Raw genomic sequence first — 19,933 nt, 5'->3', positions numbered from 1 at the left:
TTTGTTTTTCCCCTGTTTGTAATTGTGTGCACCTGTTCTGAGTGGGGGTGATTAGCGGGGCTATTTATATTAGCTGGTCCGCCTTTTCTTTGTGCGGGATTGCGTTTATTTCATTGTATGCTGTGCGTGGTGACACGCTGTTTGTTGTACATTTTCAGTGGTGCGTGTGTTTTGCGCAAGCTGTGTTTTGTCCCTTGTGTTTGGGGCACTTTGTTTGGTAGTGCGCTCTGTTTGGGTTGGCTTGTCGTTTAGCCCTTGTGCCTATTAAAGCCAATAGCCTGAATCGCTGCTTCCTGCACTTGATTCCTCGTCAGCAAACACCCACGCCTTTACACAGACATAAATGAATCACTAATCACATTAAATAAATAATAATCTTCGGAAATTATTTGGTCAAAGCAACAAATTAAGTATGGCTTTACAATGATGGTGAAACTTGGAGACATTTTGGGATTAAGTGGGTTGAAATCTTCCTAGGAAGTAACATGTCAAAATGCAGATTATTTGCACTTTAGAAAGCCTTTATTAATAGAATGCCTTTATTAACATGAACAAAAATCTGATTATCCATCCATCAAATCTGTATTATCCATGTGGTCTATATTAAAGGGCATGTCATTTAATATAACAGGCTTTTAAAATGCAATATTGGTGCACAATTTCTACTTAAAATAGGGGCGCAAAAGGTCTCTTGCATGGAATATTGTGAAATTAAGGATGTTCCTCAGTTGTCAAAAGGACTTCTACCATATACTTGGAAAGAGGAACCTCTGATTTATTTAGATTTTACAGATCGTCCATAGAGAGTTGCCCTGAGAGCTGGCCCTTGTTTGACTTTATCCAATCAAAGTGAGTGAGGCTTGGCTCATTGATGCTCTGGCTGATCTCAATCCTGTGGCTCTTCTCATCCCCTGTGTGTTCCTGATAAGTGAATGACTAGTGGCTGCACATTTCCTCCTTCCCCTCTCCTCTCCTCATGTCAGTGGTTTTGGCCAACCCCGCGCCAACCCATGTGACAGGATACACATTGGCTGGATTAAGGGGGCAGCATTCATGTCTCTGTGTCACTGTTCTTCCATGAGAGACACCTGAATACACCACAGCCAGATCCCTCTCTCCTTTCTGGACTGGACAACCACCTTTTCGCCCTGGGATAGCAAACTATGCACTAGCTATGATGGAATCCAGTCCATCCCTCGCTGTGCTCCTGTGCCTTATGCATGCTCTCTGCTGCGCTGCTGAGATAGGTATGTAGGGTTTTATTCCACTTTCTTTGGTTTCATGCAATGGTTAAGCATTCTGTATAATGAAAGTGATACAAATTATATTTGTTGATATGCTTTACCAATAAACGGAAGACAAGGTTGAGGCTGCTAGAGTGTAACAATATTTATGTAGACTGGTAATAAATATCCAGAATTTCTAGGTCCTTCAGTAAATTTTGCTTCATTGGCAGATATTGCAAGGGCTCCCGAGTGGCACAGTGGTCTAAGGCCGCGCATCTCAGTGCAAGAGGTGCCACTAGAGTCCCTGGTTTGAATCCAGGCTGTATCACATCTGGCCGTGATTGAGAGTCCCATAGGGCGGCGCACAATTGGCCCAGCGTCGTCCGGGTTTGGCCGGGGTAGGCCGTCATTGTAAATAAGAATTTGTTCTTAACTGACTTGCCTAGTTAAATAAAGGTTATATACAATAAAATATATATTGATGAACCATTTCACAAGCTAGATAACGTTCAAAATATTTTAAGGCGTTTTAAATGCATTCAGATATAAAAAATAAAGTGGCCTATTTTTTTGAGTGGCCTAAAACATATGTATTTCAATTGTACTTACATACACTGTGAGTTCTTAAAAATGATTGAAAATAATTGGAATGCCGTAATCAGGTATAGCAGCTGTAAGTACAGAAAATAAGTAACTACAAAAATGTATTATATACACAGGCTTTATTATGCAACTTACTGTACAGTTCGACCTAAAATGTTGTGATTTTGATACAATTATACACAGTCTCTCAGTCCCAGTTCAATAGCGTTGCAGTGCTGTTTATGAGAGCAGCTGTAGAGCCCCGAAAGAAGGATGAGACCTTGGATAGATCATTGTCCTTAGTTTCAAGTATCAATGTCACATGTACAAGTACAGTGAAATGCCTTGCTTGAAAGCTCTAACCCCAACAATGCAGGTAATCAATAACAATGTAATACTAAAAATAACAAGGTACTGTAGAACAAAACAAATATAAAAATAAGAAATAAGAAGAACCTTATTCCCCGTGCTGCAGACAGCAGCTCCTTCCTGATCTACAACCAGGAACACAACAAGTGTGTGGTGGTGGTGAGCGCCAGTCAAGTCACAGTGGCTCCCTGTGACCACACGTCCCAGAACCAGCAATTCCGCTGGGCCTCGCAGTCTCGTCTCCTCAGCATCTCACTGAAGCTCTGCCTGGGGGCTCAGGACCTGAAGGACTGGGTCAAGGTGCTGCTCTTCCCCTGTGATGAGAAGAGTGAGCTCCAGCACTGGCAGTGTAAGAACGAGACCCTGTTCGGCCTCAAAGACAAGGCGCTGCACTTAAACTATGGCAACCGCAACGAGAAGAATATGATGATCTACCAGGGATCTGGGTCTTGGAGCTGGTGGAAGATGTATGGTACTCAGAAGGACCTCTGCTCCAAGGGCTACCAAGGTAAGTAAGCTACAAGGCACACTCACTGTTACTGGAGGTTGGAGATTGGAGGTAGGAATCAGAAGTGTAAGATGCTGTTGTCATAAACTTTCTTAAAGCCAGGGAATGAATGTCTGACCTGGGTTGATTCATACTGTTAACAATGTATTTTTTTCCTACTAGCACTGACTGATAGCTGATAGATACTTTATTAAGGAAGAATGTACTTACTATGATTTGCATTATGTGGTTGTCCCACCTAGCTAACCTACGATGAATGCACTAACTGTAAGTCGCTCTAGATAAGAACATCTGCTAAATTATATAAATGTTAAATGTAAATGTAACAAACTGTCTTGTCCCCTTCATCAGAGGTGTTCACACTAGGGGGGAATGCCTTTGGAAGTCCCTGCCAGTTCCCCTTTCAGTTTGGGGAGAAGTGGTATGCTGAGTGCACTCTGCAGGGGCGCTCAGATGGACAGCTCTGGTGCGCCACAGAGACAGATTACAATAAAGCCAAGAAGTGGGGCTTCTGTCCCTCGAAATGTGAGTCAAGCCTCACATGTCATGCTATGTTTTTTGTCATTTACTGCCATTTTCCAGTGATCAGGAAAAGGGTCAGTAGGTGACACCTGTAGAAAATCATGAGCCGTATGTATCAAGCATCTCAGAATAGGAGTGCTGATTTAGGATCAGTTTGGCCTTTTAGATCAAAATGAATAAGGACAAGAAGGGACCTGATCCTGGATCAGCATTCCTAGTCTGGGATGCTTTATGAATACAACCCAGTTCCTAAAATAAAAAGGTAAAATCAATTTGACTCATGGGAGTACACAAATATCTAATATCAGTGGCCTACTCTATACTAGACTCTGATGAGTCTGTAAAAACAAGGCAAACGATCAGGGTTTAAGATGTGGGGACGTTAGCCAATTCAAACAATGACGTAAAACACCCTGCCAAGCCGGTGATAGGGAGGCTAATGTACAAATGAAAATCTTAGATTTTCCTGTTTTTACGTGACCTCGCTAGAGTTCAGGATTGGCCAGGTCAGCGCTGACAAGGTCTGGTCTCTGACCTCCTGACAGAAAAACACAAACGCTTTCTCTAGTTCCTCTAGCTGTGGACGAAGCTCTATGTCTCTTTACCCTTCCATCCTGATTGGAGCTCATTCCTGTGTTTCCCCTGACACAGCTCCAAAACTGGGACAGGAAAAGGAAGGAAGCCCCCTTTCACTAAGGTTCCTGGTGAACTGCCACCATAGTCACAGATGTGAGGGGCAGTTCTATCATGATAGAAAGTGATAGAGATGAACAGAACACAATTTGATTCAGTTCTTGGACTGTTATTGATGCTTTCTTTTTCCCACCTTAAGTGTGTCCTAATGTTTCTGTGTCCCCCTCAGCATCCTCAGGATGGGACAGTGACCCAGTGACAGGTGTCCTGTACCAGAGGAACACCCAGTCTGTGTTGACCTGGCACCAGGCGAGGACGAGCTGCCAGCAGCAAGGAGCCGACCTGCTCAGTATAGTAGAGCTCCACGAGCAGACCTACATCTCAGGTATGTACAGTCAGACCTGGTCAGACCTACATCTCAGGTATGTACAGTCAGACCTACATCTCAGGTATGTACAGTCAGACCTGGTCAGACCTACATCTCAGGTATGTACAGTCAGACCTGGTCAGACCTACATCTCAGGTATGTACAGTCAGACCTGGTCAGACCTACATCTCAGGTATGTACAGTCAGACCTGGTCAGACCTACATCTCAGGTATGTAAGTCAGACCTGGTCAGACCTACATCTCAGGTATGTACAGTCAGACCTGGTCAGACCTACATCTCAGGTATGTACAGTCAGACCTGGTCAGACCTACATCTCAGGTATGTACAGTCAGACATGGTCAGACCTACATCTCAGGTATGTACAGTCAGACCTGGTCAGACCTACATCTCAGGTATGTACAGTCAGACCTGGTCAGACCTACATCTCAGGTATGTACAGTCAGACCTGGTCAGACCTACATCTCAGGTATGTACAGTCAGACCTGGTCAGACCTACATCTCAGGTATGTACAGTCAGACCTGGTCAGACCTACATCTCAGGTATGTACAGTCAGACCTGGTCAGACCTACATCTGAGGTATGTACAGTCAGACCTGGTCAGACCTACATCTGAGGTATGTACAGTCAGACCTGGTCAGACCTACATCTCAGGTATGTACAGTCAGACCTGGTCAGACCTATATCTCAGGTATGTAAGTCAGACCTGGTCAGACCTACATCTCGGGTATGTAAGTCAGACCTGGTCAGACCTACATCTCAGGTATGTAAGTCAGACCTTGTCAGACCTACATCTCAGGAATAGTCTAACCTGTTGTCCAAGGGAGGACTGGGACCAGGAACCAGCCCAGGCATTTCTGACACACCGGCCCGAAGATGGATCAGGGCATTTGCCCAAAGTGCGCTATGGCCAGTCTAACCTACAACCTCACCTTGATTTAGAGCTAAATCAATCTGATACAATCAATTCCTTATTAAGAATATTACACTGCTCCCGTGGACGTATTGTAATGCTTTTTATTGATGCAGGGTTGACCAATATCCTGGGCACATCTCTGTGGATTGGACTGAATAGCCTAGACTTTGAGGCTGGATGGCAGTGGAGCAATGGAAACCCATTCAGATATTTAAACTGGGCTCCAGGTGAGTGCAACTGCATGCAACACATCATAATATACTTTACAGTCTAGGGAACAACTGAGGTTGTCCAAGTATGTTATGCCTTCCAATGTTGCAGGAAGACAATTAATAAATATATGGGTCAATATTTCCAAAAGGACATCCATCAACTGAACCCGGGCTCAGCTGTGCAACCCTGAATGCTGGCAAGGCCTCGAAATGGGAGACCAATGAATGTTCCAAGAAGCTGGGATATATCTGTCGCAAAGGAAACTCCACTACTCTGGCCTCTGCCCCTATAGGTAAGAGTTGAATCATACAGTACATAACAGTCATGAACTACTCAAGATTGTAACTTTTAAATTAGTCCAAATGCCATGCAACACAAGGTTAACAACACCAGATCAGGTTGTGTAAGGTAGGGTAAACTGAACCCTTATATATTAGTGCACTAAGTGTCTCAGAGTAGGAGTGCTGAACTAGTGTCAGTTTAGCTTTTAAGATTATAATGAATAAGGTTACAGCACTCTTACTCCGAGATGCTTCATGAATACGACCCAGAGGTTGTTTGGGTCAAACAGATAAAACATTGCAGTCTACCACTTTCTGAACATTCTACCTTCTCTCTGACTATTGAACTTTGACCCTGTTCAGTAGGAAAAGATCAGCCCACCTTCTGCACCAGACACTGGATTCCTTATGCAGGCCACTGCTACTACCTACAACGTACCAAGAAGATGTGGAGGGATGCCCTGGCCGCCTGCCACAAAGATGGAGGGGACCTGGCCAGCATCCACAACATAGAAGAACAAAGCTTCATCATCTCTCAGTCAGGATATAGTGAGTACACAATCCATGTCGTAGCTACAATTACCTCTATATCTGATATATCTGTTATTCACTACAAGGACCTTTCTTATGGGTTGTCATTTCTATCAGTTTTGAAATCCACTCTGAGATGTGTACCAATAAATATCTGGGTATTTGGATTGACAAAGAGTTCATGTTTAAAAAGCGTGCGATGAGTGAGTTAAAAAGTGTATTTAAAAAAAAATGGATCTCGCTTCTCCCTAAATAGCAGGCAGCAGATTGTACCGTCAATATTCCTACCCGTTCTTGACTATGGTGACACCATTTACCAGATTGCAGAAGCCGCTATTCTTAAACGTTTGGATGCCGTCTACCATAATTTCTTTCACTTTATCACAGGTGACAATTTTAATGTTCACCACTGCATCTTGTATCAAAATGTTGTCTGGTCCCCATTGAAGTCCTGTAGATATCTTCATGACTGCCTTTTTATTTACAACGTTCTACTACACAAGCTTGAACTTACCTAACTTTGTTGCTAAACTATAAAAGAATAGGCGACCAAACCCGTCAAAGTGTTGTTTAAATCTTGAGGCCCCTAAGATCTCTACCTATTTTGGTAAATCCTCCTTAATGCTTTAGCGTCCCCCATTGTTGGAATAACCTGCAAAATTCCTTGCATCTTGATTCCCTGGTGCCGCTAAAGCAGTTTAGGACGCTGGTGTTAAATTCATTCATTGAGAATTGCAGTTGTTTTTATTGATGTAATGGTTCATTTGTTGAAATTGTAGTATTGTAATTGTACCATGTCATTTTTTTATTCTTCTGGTTTTATTTGGAATGTTAATTTTCTCGATTGTAAAAATGTTTGTACTCAGGCACGATTGTGAATGAGACCCTGGTCTCAACTGGGCTTCCCTGAATAAATAATAATAATAATAATGTCACCTCAGTCAATTTGATCAGCCAAAGGCAACGATAAGTATATCAGGTGTTTTTCACTGTCTTTCTGGCTCTGACTCTTAATGTCCTTCTGCTTGACTTTAGCGGCCACAGATGAGCTGTGGATCGGCCTGAACGACCAAAGGAACGCTCTTCTGTTTGAGTGGACCGACCGATCCCATGTGACATTCAGCCACTGGCAGACAGGGGAGCCCTCCCACGGTGCCAACCTCCAGGAGGACTGTGTCCTGATCAGAGGAAAGGTAACATTCACATTGGTCCCTCAATGGACAGACTAGGTTCATGCTAATGCTAACACGAATGCTAGCTAAATGCTTACACCACAGATTTTTTATAACTAACCCTAACACTAGCTATATGCTAATGCTAGGTAAATGCTGATGCTAGATAAATGCGAACACTAGCTAAATACTAGAGCTAACAGTGGCAATGATGACAACGTTTAACAGTGGTGTCAACGCAGTACTAAATGTGGTATTGTGACAATGTGGACTCTCCATATTCTTTCACAGGATGGGAAGTGGGCTGATAATTTGTGTGAGAAGACCTACGGGTATTTGTGTAAGAAAAAGGCTTCCACCAAACCGGTGGCAGGTGCCCCAGAGGAAGATAGTCCAGGATGTAAGCTGGTGAGTGAGGTCATTTCCTGTTTGTTGAAAGGGAGTGTACAGTAACTAATGAATACAAAATGATATCACATGAAATGGAAGCTTGAAAATGATTCTAGATAAGGACTAGAATGGTATCATCTTGAATGACAAAGATTCACCAGTAGGAGGATAATTGTTTCTGTATTTTTGTCATCAAGGGCTGGATCCGGTATGGTTCTTACTGCTACAACATTGGATCAGAAACCAAAACATTTGATGAGGCCAAGCAGACATGCCAGCAGAGTGACTCAATCCTGGTGGAAGTGGCTGACAGGTACAGTATCACATCATTATTATCTTATAAGGATAAGATATATTTGACTCACTTATTTGAGTCAAATCCTGTTACTGCATGGTCGGAACTAGAAGCACAAGCATTTCGCTACACTTGCATTAACATCCGCTAACCATGTGTATGTGACAAATACATTTGATTTGAATTGACAAGATAATAGCAATAAGTTGTCAGATAATAGATTGAATATGTGTGTGTTTGTTGGTTTGCAGGTATGAAAATGCCTTCCTGGTCAGTTTGGTGGGTTTGAGGCCGGAGAGGTACTTCTGGACTGGACTTTCCAACATGGCGGATATAGACACGTTCAAGTGGACTACCAGTTCGGAGGTCAAGTTCACTCACTTCAACGTGGGCATGCCAGGTACAGTGTCCTTTTCTCACAATGGTGATTTATTGTAGCAACTGATGATCGATTGTAGCATGAACTGTCATTGGTGTGACGACTGCGGTATTAGAGGAGTGCTTTCTCCCACACCTTAACTGCCTGGCAAATGTCAGAACTAAATTAAACTATTCAATTTTCTCTCGTCTTTCTGTGTGTTTGAAAAAAGACAGAAAACAAGGCTGCGTAGCTATGACAACTGGAATGTTTGCGGGACTGTGGGATGTGGTCAGCTGCAGCAACAAGGAGAAGTACATCTGTAAGAAAATGGCGGAGGGAGTCACATCAACAATGGCCCCTCCCACCACTCTGGCACTGAGCTGTCCTTCTGGGTGGTCACCTGCTGCTAAAAGGAATGTCTGTTACAAGGTACAGATGAGGAACATGCTGTAACAAACACTTTGATTAGTCAATTGAAGTGAATAGTTGTTTTTTTATATTCATAATTTAATCAATGAGCATGAATTCATTGATAATCCTTTATTCTAATAATTAATTAATAATTCATCAATGATCATTTTCTCTCCCCTCAATAAGCTTTACAGAAAAGAGACTGAAAACAAGAAGTCATGGTCAGACGCGCGGGAATTCTGCAAGGCCATTGGTGGTGATCTGATGAGCATTCACAGTGCCACAGACATGAACAGCTCTCCGTAAGTTATCCTCATAGCTGTCTCTGTTGCCATGAGTATCAGTCAAAACCAGTGTGGTCCTATTAACCACTGTCTGTGGTTGAAATCAAAATCAGCACCGTCGTAATAACCACTGTTTATGGTTGAAATCCACAGTCATAATAACCACTGTCTGTGGTTGAAATCAAATCAGCACGGTCGTAATAACCACTCTTTATGGTTGAAATCCACACAGTCATAATAACCACTGTCTGTGGTTGAAATCAAAATCCACACAGTCATAATAACCACTGTCTGTGGTTGAAATCAAAATCCAAACAGTCAAAATAACCACTGTCTGTGGTTGAAATCCACACAGTCATAATAACCACTGTCTGTGGTTGAAATCCACACAGTCATAATAACCACTGTCTGTGGTTTCCATTCTCTCTGTTCAGGTATCATTCCTCTGATGGAGCCTGGATCGGCCTCAGCAATCTGGATCCCAACGCAGGTTTTGTGTGGGTTGACGGATCAGCAGTGAGTAGCCTACCACCTCATCTTTACTGTGATATCCCTTCTCCTTAGAAGTAGTTTTAATCATGTTTATTTTAATTTAAAAAAAAGTACCTTTATTTAACTAGGCAAGTCAGTTAAGAACAAATTCTTATATTCTCATTGATTTGCAGTCATTGTCTTTAATGGGATTGAAAGTTCATACAGTACTATGGTGTCCATATAAGGACAGCCTCATGCTGAGACTGTCCTAATATGGACACCATACAGTGCTACTGTGTAACATTATTCCAATGTTGTTCTCCAGTTCAGCTATGAGAATTGGGGATTTGGAGAACCAAACAACTACAACGATAACGAAAAATGCGCAGAGGTCCAGTTTTACTACGGACGCCACTGGAATGATCGACACTGTGATGCCTACAATGACTGGATTTGCGAGATCCGCAAAGGTACAGTAGACCATATCTGCTGGCGCACTGACTTCACCAGCCACTGGGCACAGACGTCAATTCAACATCTATTCCACGTTGGTTCAACTTCATTTCATTGAAATCACGTTTAAACAACGTCGATTCAACCAGTGTGTGTGCCCAATGGGCATGCAGTTCATGTCAGTCATGAAACTATTGATGAACATAGAATTTTGACCCTCAACCTTGCAGATGTGCTCACCCAAACTTTTTTTGGTATCCACAGGTGTTACCCCAAAGCCCCCTCCCACTCAAGTTGAGCCAGGTAATGCACAGGATCTTGGGAATATGTCTAGTTTCCTGTTTCTCATTCCTCCACTTCCTGTCTCCACTTCCTCCTTCTCACTATCCCTGCTCTCCTTCAAGCTCTTGGCCTTTCCTTTAAGTTAAATTAATCACTGTACATACTGTATAGCATACCATCTTCTATCATTTAGTTTCCAAAGCATAGTTCAACACAAACACTAAGAGAAAATGTACTCTGTGAAATGTACTATTAAAATTGCCTAACAGGAAATGTACTCCTTATATACTTGCCTTTTCAGTGTACAACACTACAAAGGACGGCTGGATTGAGTACAACGACACTCAGTATTTCTTCAACACTGAGAATCTCCCCATGAACGAGGCGAGAGCATTCTGTCAAAATAACTTTGGTGACCTGGTGGTCATTACTGCAGAGAGCGAGAGGAAGTTCATATGGAAACAGGTAGACACTTCTATACTGAACAAAAATATAAATGCAACATGATAAAATTTCAGTTCATATATATAGTACCAGTCAAATGTGTGGACACACTTTTTCTTTATTTTTGCTCTTTTCTATATAATAGAATAATAGTATACACATCACCACCATGAAATAACACATATGGAATCATGTAGTAACAGAAAAAGTGTTAAACAAATCAAAATATATTTTTTATATTTGAGATTCTTTAAAGCAGTCACCCTTTGCCTTGATGACAGCTTTGCACACTGTTATCATTCTCTCAACCAGCTACTTGGGCTACTTTGAAGAATCTCAAATATATTATATATATTTTGATTTGTTTAAAACTTTTTTGGTTACTACATGATTCCATATGTGTTATTTCATAGTGTTGATGTCTTCACTATTATTCTACAAAGTAGAAAATAGTAAAAATAAAGAAAAACCCTTGAATGAGTAGGTGTGTCCAAACTTGACTGGTACTGTAAGTAAATCAGTCAATTTAAATGAATTAATTAGGCCCTAATCTATGGATTTCACATCACTGGGAATACTGATTTGCATCTGTTGGTCACACATACCTTCAAAAAGATTTAGGGGCGTGGATCAGAATACCAGTCAGTATCTGGTGTGCCCACCATTTGCCTCATGCAGCACGACACATTTCCTTCGCATAGAGTTGATCAGGCTGGTGATTGTGGCCTGTGGAATGTTGTCCCACTCCTCTTCAGTGGCTGTGCGAAGTTTCTGGATATTGGCAAGAACTGGAACTAGCTGCTGAACATGTTGATCCAGAGCATCCCAAACATGCTCAATGGGTGACATAACTGGTGAGTATGCAGGCCATGGAAGAACTGGGACATTTTCAGCTTCCAGGAATTGTGTACAGATCCTTGCAACATTGGGCCGTGCATTATCATGCTGAAACATGAGGTGATTGTGGTGAATGAATGGCACGACAATGGGCCTCAGGATATCGTCACGGTCTATAAAATGCAATTGTGTTCATTGTCCGTAGCTTATGCCTGCCCACACCATGGTGCACTCTCTTCACAACGTTGACATCAGCAAACCCCTCACCCACAAGACGCCATACACGTGGTCTGCAGTTGTGAGGTCGGTTGGACGTCATTCTCTAAAATGACATTTGAGGCGGCATATGGTAGAGAAATGAACATTCAATGATCTGGCAGCAGCTCTGGTGAACATTCCTGCAGTCAGCATGCCAATTGCACGTTCCCTCAAAACTTGAGACATCTGTGGTATTGGGTTGTATAACAAAACTGCACATTTTAGAGTGGCCTTTCATTGTCCCCACCACAAGGTGCACCTGTATAATGATCACACTGTTTAATCAGCTTCATGATATGCCACACCTACCAGGTGGACGGATGATATTGACAAAGGAGAAATGCTCACTAACAGGGATGTAAACAAATGTGTGCACTAAAATTGAGAGAAGTAAGCTTTTTTTGTGCATTACTGAACATTTCTGGGATCTTTTATTTCAGCTCATGTAACATGATACCAACACTTTACATGTTGCGTTTATATTTGTGTATATGCAGTCCTGTGACGTCCGAAAAGCTTTGGTTCTTTGGATCTGATAAAGAGGTGATTTTACACTATGACAGGTAGACAACAAGAGTCACTGAAATGTTCAATGTTCAATCTAGAAATGGTTGTTTCCTCAAAGAGTTGTAACTTTTTTCCAGATATCCAGAGGATCCGAGGGACAATATTACATTGGAATGACCGTTGGTTTGGATAAGTCTTTTAGGTACGTAAAATGACTGTTGACTGTTCCCTGGACATTTAAAACAACCGGAAGTCCTACCACCTCTTTTCAGAGATATTCGTGCATGAGCATGTTTTGTTTATCTCAGTCCAGTGAACATGCCTGAGATCTGTGCTTCTCTGCCGAGTGGAGAAACGTGTGCTTTCCAGGTGTAGTTGATTGAATGGATGCTCACAGTTCAGACTGGGTTTGTGTACTGTATGTTTCAGCTGGTTGGATGGGTCTCCTGTTGTGTATACCGCGTGGGATCAAAATGAACCCAACTTTGCCAACAACGATGAGAACTGTGTGACGATATACAAGAGTATGGGTACGTCTGATTCCAGAGAGATTTAGCATTTATGCTCTCGTTACAGTGTCGTTACACTGCAACGTCCATGGAACTTTCCCTAACATTCAGGGGACGCTCCCAGGATGTCATTTTGTAAGCTGGGTCTATATCGGGTTGTGTCTCTTTGTTTCTCTGCATCTCTAGGGTACTGGAATGACATCAACTGTGGCGTAGAGCTGGCCTCCATTTGTAAAAGAACCACCAGTTTCACTAACACAACCATGGCCCCCACCACTGTACCCAAGGGAGGTTGTGCCCCAGAATGGATTGCTTTCCAGGGGAAGGTAACTGCTACGCTACTACAGTACCACCACCACATACTATAAAATCATACCGTAGGCTACATACTATATACCTGTACGGTACACAGGTAGAGAAAACCTCAAACAAACTACTATCCTTATCATGTGTCAAGGAAAAAAATCAAGGCCCGAGTGATGACCCAATGTGATGCTGACCTGTGTGTGGAGAGTTGAGTCATTGTCTGCACCCCAAATGGCACCCTATTCCCTTCATAGTGCACTACTTTTTACCACAGCCCATGCACAATAGAATCCATTTTGTTTGCTGTAGTAGCATGTGATATTCCAACACACAGCGCTGATGCATCGGGTTTCCACAGTGCTACAAATTCATTGGAGACAGCGATAAGAAGCCGTGGCAGGAGGCCAGGACCTACTGCATCAACCAGGGAGGGAACCTGGCCTCTGTCCTCAGCGAGAAAGAGCAAGGTGGGTGAGAAGTCCATCCCTTTACACCTCACTGCCAAAGCTACCTGAGACATTGGCATTGCCCAAGGTAGATGAAATAGAATGAACATTGAAATTCTCTAAAAGTAATTTAGCATAAAATCATGCTGTAAATATTCTGTCAAATTAGGTGTGTAAAATTATAATGAGGATTTGTGCAGAATTATAAAGCATGCAACAAGAAATCTTATAGACATTGGTTAATGAGCGCCAAAAAAATGTAAATGCTAGCCAATGGAACAGGGGTTGATAATCATTTGCATGTAAACAGTATATCAGGAATCACCTGATGACTCTTCATTCATTCTGACTGGTCTTTCTCCCAGCATTCCTTACCACCCAGATGCTTGGGAATCCCCAGGACATTTGGATAGGTCTAAACGACATCAACTGGGAGATGCGCTTCCTATGGACGGAGGGGAGAGGGGTTTCCTATACCAACTGGGCAAAAGGGCATCCAACGTCAGTGCCAGACGGACGATATTCATTTTTGGAAGAGGTACAAGACTTACAGTAAATATAACTGTTTGCTGAACACAGATTAAGTGACTTCCTGGAAACAGATAAAACATTGTTCTCAATAGAGAATCCCCCTTGAAGTAGGTAGACTAAAATCCTACTTTCAAGGAAGATTCTTTATTGAGAATTATTTTTAATCCAGGACTGCGCCTTAAATCTGGGTTTGGGAACCTTTACATGTTAGGCTTTGTGATGTTGATTGACTTAATGTCAATAAATCCAAATGCAAAACAGCCTTAACCAGTCAAATGAGAATTATGAAGACCTTTTCATCTCTCTTCCAGGTGTTTGACTGTGTGGTTCTGGTGGGCAGCTCTCAAAAACAGACAGGAATGTGGAAGGTCGAGGACTGCTTAGTATCCCGTGGTTTCATCTGCAAAAGGAATATTGGTGAGAAGAAGCCATAGTTCAGTGAGGCTGCTCTAGGTTTGCAAAATTCCAGTAACTTTCTCAAAATCCCCAGGTTTTCCAGAAATCCATGAATCCTCCAAGAAGCATATCTGGAGAACCTGCCAGTTTTTGGAAAGTTATCAGCAACCCTAGCGAGGCTGTTCAATTCCAATTCTTCGGTATGTGGCCCAATAGAGTATCCCTCTTTAGGTTCCCCTCCAACAAGTCTCCTTTGGTTTCAGATTCTCAGATTGTGGTCCCTGCCACCACAGAGTCAACGAAGACGTTCTACAAGCTGGGAAATGACTCCTTCAAACTGGTGGTCCAGAAGATGAACTGGGACGAGGCCCGGAGGCAATGTAAAGCAGACGATGCAGAGATGGCTAGCATCCTGAACCCCATCACCCAGGCCTTCATCACAATGCAGATGCACAAATACAATGAGCCCGTGTGGATTGGCCTCAACAACAACTTGGTAAAAGAGGAGGAAAGTGGGACACCTAGTCAGTTGTCCAGCCGAATGTATTCAACTGAAATGTGTCTTCCGCATTTAACCCAACCCCTCTGAATCAGAAAGGTGCCTTAATCGACATCCACGGAACCTGGGGGTTAACTGCCTTGCTCAGGCGCAGAGCAACAGATTTTTACCTTGTCAGTAACCTTCCGGTTACTGGCCCAATGCTCTAACCACTAGCCTGCTATGGTACTGACATTGCTCTATGCCAATAATTTGGGTTACAGAGACTAAATATTCTAAACAATATGTTGATCAGACTAATTATAAATATGGTGCTTTCTGATCTTGGGGCGGCAGCGTAGCCTAGTGGTTAGAAAGTTGGACTAGTAAGCGAAAGGTTGCAAGATTGAATCCCCGAGCTGACAAGTACAAATCTGTTGATCTGCCTCTGAACAAAGCAGGTAACCCACTGTTCCTAGGCTGTCATTGAAAATAAGAATTTGTTCTTAACTGACTTGCCTAGTTAAATAAAGGTAAAAATAAAATCTTCAATTTCCCTTTTACAAGGCACAGCAGGTAAAAAATGACCTAATGTGTAGGACTCTGGCTTTGGTTTAAGAGCTAGTGCAGCTCCAAAGAGGACTTAGCATTGATATGATCTCCCACTGTTATCCATTGGAACTCCTACTCTGACGTGTTCATTTAAGAAACCAGAGCGGTTTTGTGTTTTTAAACCTGTAAGCTTTTGGCTGGATCTCGCCCCCATTGTGTGTTTCATTGTCTTTGTCTCTGTCTCTCAGACTGAAGGGCGTTTTAAGTGGGTGGATAACTGGCCTCTATCTTACACCAAATGGGGCGAAGATGAGCCAAAGAACAATATGGCCTGTGTTTACATGGATACGGACGCCAAGTGGAAGACAGGCGACTGTAGTAACACCCACTCCTCACTGTGCAAGAGATCACCAGGTCAGACAAGGCCTTTACTCCATTTACAGACAATATTTGTGTTTAATGGTTGATCAATCCAAAAGTGTGTCTTTTAAAAGTGTTGTATGCAGTAATGTATCAATTTTGCCAACATTGACCATGTACATCTCATGTACATCAACTTTAGTATGTGATCCTCTCTGGTCTCTTTATAGACATAGCACCCAGCCAGCCCCCTCAGCTCCCTGGCAACTGCCCCGAGCCCAAGAAACGCAAGACGTGGGTTCCCTTCAGGGGTTACTGCTACGCCTTTCTCAACTCTGTGGTGGACAACTGGGCCCACGCCACTGTGGAATGTCTCCGAATGGGTACACACTTCACCTCCTTTACACCAACTGTCATTCAGACCACAATGGAATAGCGTCCCAAACGGCATGCTATTCCATGGTCAAAAAGTAGTGCACTACATAGGAAATGGGGTGCTATTTGAGACATACCCAATGTCTTAATTGAATGTAGAGCGTATGAACATATTAATTAATTGAATGCAAGAAATTCAAAGAATATGGGTAGTAAGAGTCTGTTTCTCTGACAACAGGAGCATCCCTGGTGAGTATCGAGGATCCCTTGGAGGCCAGCTTCATCCAGGAGAACCTTGAGCTATTGCAGGATGGCTCCAAGTCATTCTGGATTGGCATGCACAAGAGCCACGAAGGTCAGTACCTATGGTTACAAAATTCAGCGACATTTCCCAAAATTCCCAACCAGGATTTCTGGAAAACCAAGGAATTCAGGAAAAATTACCAGAATTTTGAAACCCATTTTACTGACAACCCATAACATTAAGGAGGCCACTTGTTCAAAATGCCTGTTCCCTCGAATATAAAACATGTTTAACTAGCAACATCACCTTAAATGAACAAATGGCAAGTACAGTACCTACCCGTCTCTTGCAATTCTAAGATTATATCCCAATTTCACAACCATGTTTATCGATTTATAGTTGTTCAATGACAATGAATCACCCATGTCAAAGGATATAGGTTTGACCCATTGTTCTTGTTCCAGGTGACTGGATGTGGATTGACAACAGTGTGGTGGACTATACCAAATGGAAACAAGGGATGCCAAAGGGTGGAGAACAATGTGTGGAGATTCAGTCTGATAGTGGTCTGTGGAGCACTAACAGCTGCAACCGGTACAAGTCGTACATCTGCAAAACAGCCAAAGGTGAGTCGGACTCAGCTGATAGATTCAAGTATTTAAGATGGGATGATCTCAGAGTCATTATTCAAGTCATCCTGTGTTTATTGAATCAGCTTAGAATTGTCTTGCAATTATGTTTTCTGAACATCTTTATCTCTTTCTTTTGCAGTCATCACACCAACAGAGAAGCAACCAGTTGCTGGTGAGTGTCTCATAGCAGATACAATTGGTTAGCGTAAAGAATTATACATTTTATAGTTTTGACAATCAAATCAATGCTTTTCTGGCTCCAGGGAACAGTCCTAGGATCAGTTTCCCCTCACCCAATCCGTAACCATTAGTGGAGAAAATGCAAAACTGACCCAAGATCAGCGTCTCGGGACAACTTCACTCTACTCCACTTTTCTGAACATTATACAGAGACTAAAACCAATCCCACCAATCATTTTGCCAATAACACTGTGACTTCCTTTCTTCTAGCTCCTCTGGTGGAGGAAGCTCCCCATGGATACGCCGGCATCGCTGTGGCAGTCGTCTTGGTGATAATCACAGTGGTAGGACTCGGTGCCTTCCTACTCCGCAAACGGATACCTACCCCTGTCCTGGGAGAGTGTACGTTCGACAACACCTTGTACTTCAACAACCCCATCCGCCCAACAGCCACTGTGGACACCAAGGGCCTGGTGGCCAACATAGAACAGAACGAAACAGCTTAGACAGGACACAAAGAACCGCCAACAGGTGAAAACACTTTTGAGACAAGTTTTGATATGAAAAATACTCCAAAAGCATGCTGCTGGTGTTTAGGCCTACCAACTCTGACCCAAACCGAGAGATTGCAACTAAATCTGAAACCATTCACGTATTATCTTTCTTCATTTTCTTGCTCTGTAAATAATAGGTGAAAATGATATGCACTTTGTGCATATCAGCATCAGTCGTCAAGGATACAGTCCAGATGTACAGCTAAGATTGGATATGCAACCCCTGCACAAATGATAGAATCAACAACAGTCATTTTGTTTGGTTTAATGGAGCCTTGTACAGATGTATTTGGTGTGTGAAACTAAAGTTCAAAATACAACCACTGTACTTTGCTTTGTTTTTGCCAAGTTATATTGTAAATATATGCTCAAAGAGAGAGAAATAAAGTTTTGGAACAAATCTCTTTGACCTTATACTCTTACTCACACTTCTCACACATTGCATGCTAAATCAATACATACTGAATCCAGGGGCATTTAGGGGGTTAATACAACATTTCTGGAACTATATACAGTAATTGAGGTACACTTAAACACAGCTATCATCAATAAGAGGCAGATTAAAAAGGTTATTGGGTCGTTTCACCAATTCGGTGACTTTTAAGAAGTGTGACATGGTCCCAAAACGTATTTTTGATTTCACCTAATTGTATCACTCTGTTATAAAGAGCACATGATCAACTTCATAAATACATTTTTTCCCATTTCACGAGGTAAATAAATAAAAAAAATACTGCGGATTGACCGTAACATCTTAAATCAGCCATAAAACTCCTTGTGACAGGTGGAATCCAAGCTAACAATTCTAGCGATAGAGAATGTTTAGTAATATTCCCCAGATGTTTGAGTGTCCCGTTTTTCGTTAATTAGGGGAACATTCTGCGTACAGTGTCTTCAGAAAGTATTCACACCCCTTCCACATTTTGTTGTGTTTCAGCCTGAATTTAAAATGGATTAAATGTAGATTTTGTGTCACTGGCCTATACACAATACCCCAAATATTCCAAAACATGCATCCTGTTTGCAACAAGGCGCTAAATTAATACTGCAAAAAATGTGCCAAATAAATGTTTGTCCTGAATACAAAGTGTTATGTTTGAGACAAATCCAATACAACACATTACTGCGTAGCACTCTCCATATTTTCAAGCATAGTGGTGGCTGCATCATGTTATGGGTATGTTTGTAATCATTAAGGTCTGGGGAGTTTTTCAGGATAAAAGAGAAACGGAAAGGAGCCAAGTACAAACCCACTGGCTCCAGGTCATCTACAAGACCCTGCTAGGTAAAGTCCCCCCTTATCTCAGCTCACTTGTCACCATAGCAGCACCCACCTGTAGCACATGCTCCAGCAGGTATATCTCTCTGGTCACCCCCAAAGCCAAATCCTCCTTTGGCCGTCTCTCCTTCCAGTTCTCTGCTGCCAATGACTGGAACGAACTACAAAAATCTCTGAAACTGGAAACACTTATCTCCCTCACTAGCTTTAAGCACCAGCTGTCAGAGCAGCACACAGATCACTGCACCTGTACATAGCCCATCTATAATTTAGCCTAAACAACTACCTCTTCCCCTACTGTATTTATTTATTTATTTAGCTCCTTTGCACCCCATTATTCCTATTTCTACTTTGCACTTTCTTCCACTACAAATCTACCATTCCAGTGTTTTACTTGCTATATTGTATTTACTTTGCCACCATGGCCTTTTTTGCGTTTACCTCCCTTATCTCACCTCATTTGCTCACATTGTATATAGACTTATTTTTCTACTGTATTATTGACTGTATGTTTGTTTTACTCCATGTGTAACTCTGTGTTGTTGTATGTGTCAAACTGCTTTGCTTTATCTTGGCCAGGTCGCAATTGTAAATGAGAACTTGTTCTCAACTTGCCTACCTGGTTAAATAAAGGTGAAATATTTCTTTTTTTTAAAGTACAGACAAAATCATAAAGGAAAACCTGGTTCAGTCTGCTTTCCACCAAACACTGGGAGATTAAATCACCTTTCAGCAGGACAATAACCTAAAACACAA

The 19,933-nt window shown here is 42.2% G+C and overlaps 1 protein-coding gene across 3 annotated transcripts; it reads left to right on the top strand.

Annotated features, from left to right (window-relative positions):
• The first annotated feature begins 1,032 nt into the window (after positions 1–1,032).
• On the top strand, positions 1,033–18,298 carry LOC106590133 (mannose receptor C-type 1). Of its 3 annotated transcripts, XM_014180752.3 has the most exons (31): positions 1,033–1,247; positions 2,284–2,685; positions 3,037–3,210; positions 4,070–4,225; positions 5,256–5,369; positions 5,504–5,647; positions 6,000–6,185; positions 7,203–7,360; positions 7,631–7,747; positions 7,927–8,042; positions 8,276–8,424; positions 8,615–8,814; positions 8,983–9,098; positions 9,515–9,596; positions 9,880–10,024; positions 10,272–10,310; positions 10,591–10,754; positions 12,473–12,537; positions 12,765–12,865; positions 13,031–13,170; positions 13,509–13,617; positions 13,962–14,134; positions 14,439–14,544; positions 14,787–15,019; positions 15,802–15,967; positions 16,144–16,296; positions 16,527–16,643; positions 16,997–17,158; positions 17,304–17,336; positions 17,615–17,875; positions 18,036–18,298. In XM_014180752.3, exons 1-30 carry the CDS (start codon positions 1,175–1,177, stop codon positions 17,848–17,850), a joined length of 4,329 nt encoding a protein of 1,442 aa, XP_014036227.1. In that variant the 5' UTR covers positions 1,033–1,174; the 3' UTR covers positions 17,851–17,875; positions 18,036–18,298. The 3 variants fall into 3 exon arrangements, with proteins under 3 accessions (XP_014036227.1, XP_014036228.1, XP_014036226.1); XM_014180753.3 differs by having other exon boundaries at positions 6,003–6,185; positions 17,615–18,298; XM_014180751.3 differs by having other exon boundaries at positions 17,615–18,298.
• The last annotated feature ends 1,635 nt before the right edge of the window (positions 18,299–19,933 follow it).

This window comes from Salmo salar, chromosome 29 (assembly GCF_965601325.2).
Source record: "Salmo salar chromosome 29, fSalSal1, whole genome shotgun sequence".
NCBI lineage: Eukaryota > Metazoa > Chordata > Actinopteri > Salmoniformes > Salmonidae > Salmo > Salmo salar.
The sequence above is the reverse complement of the archived record's forward strand: the minus strand, read 5'-3'. Positions and strand labels throughout refer to the sequence as shown.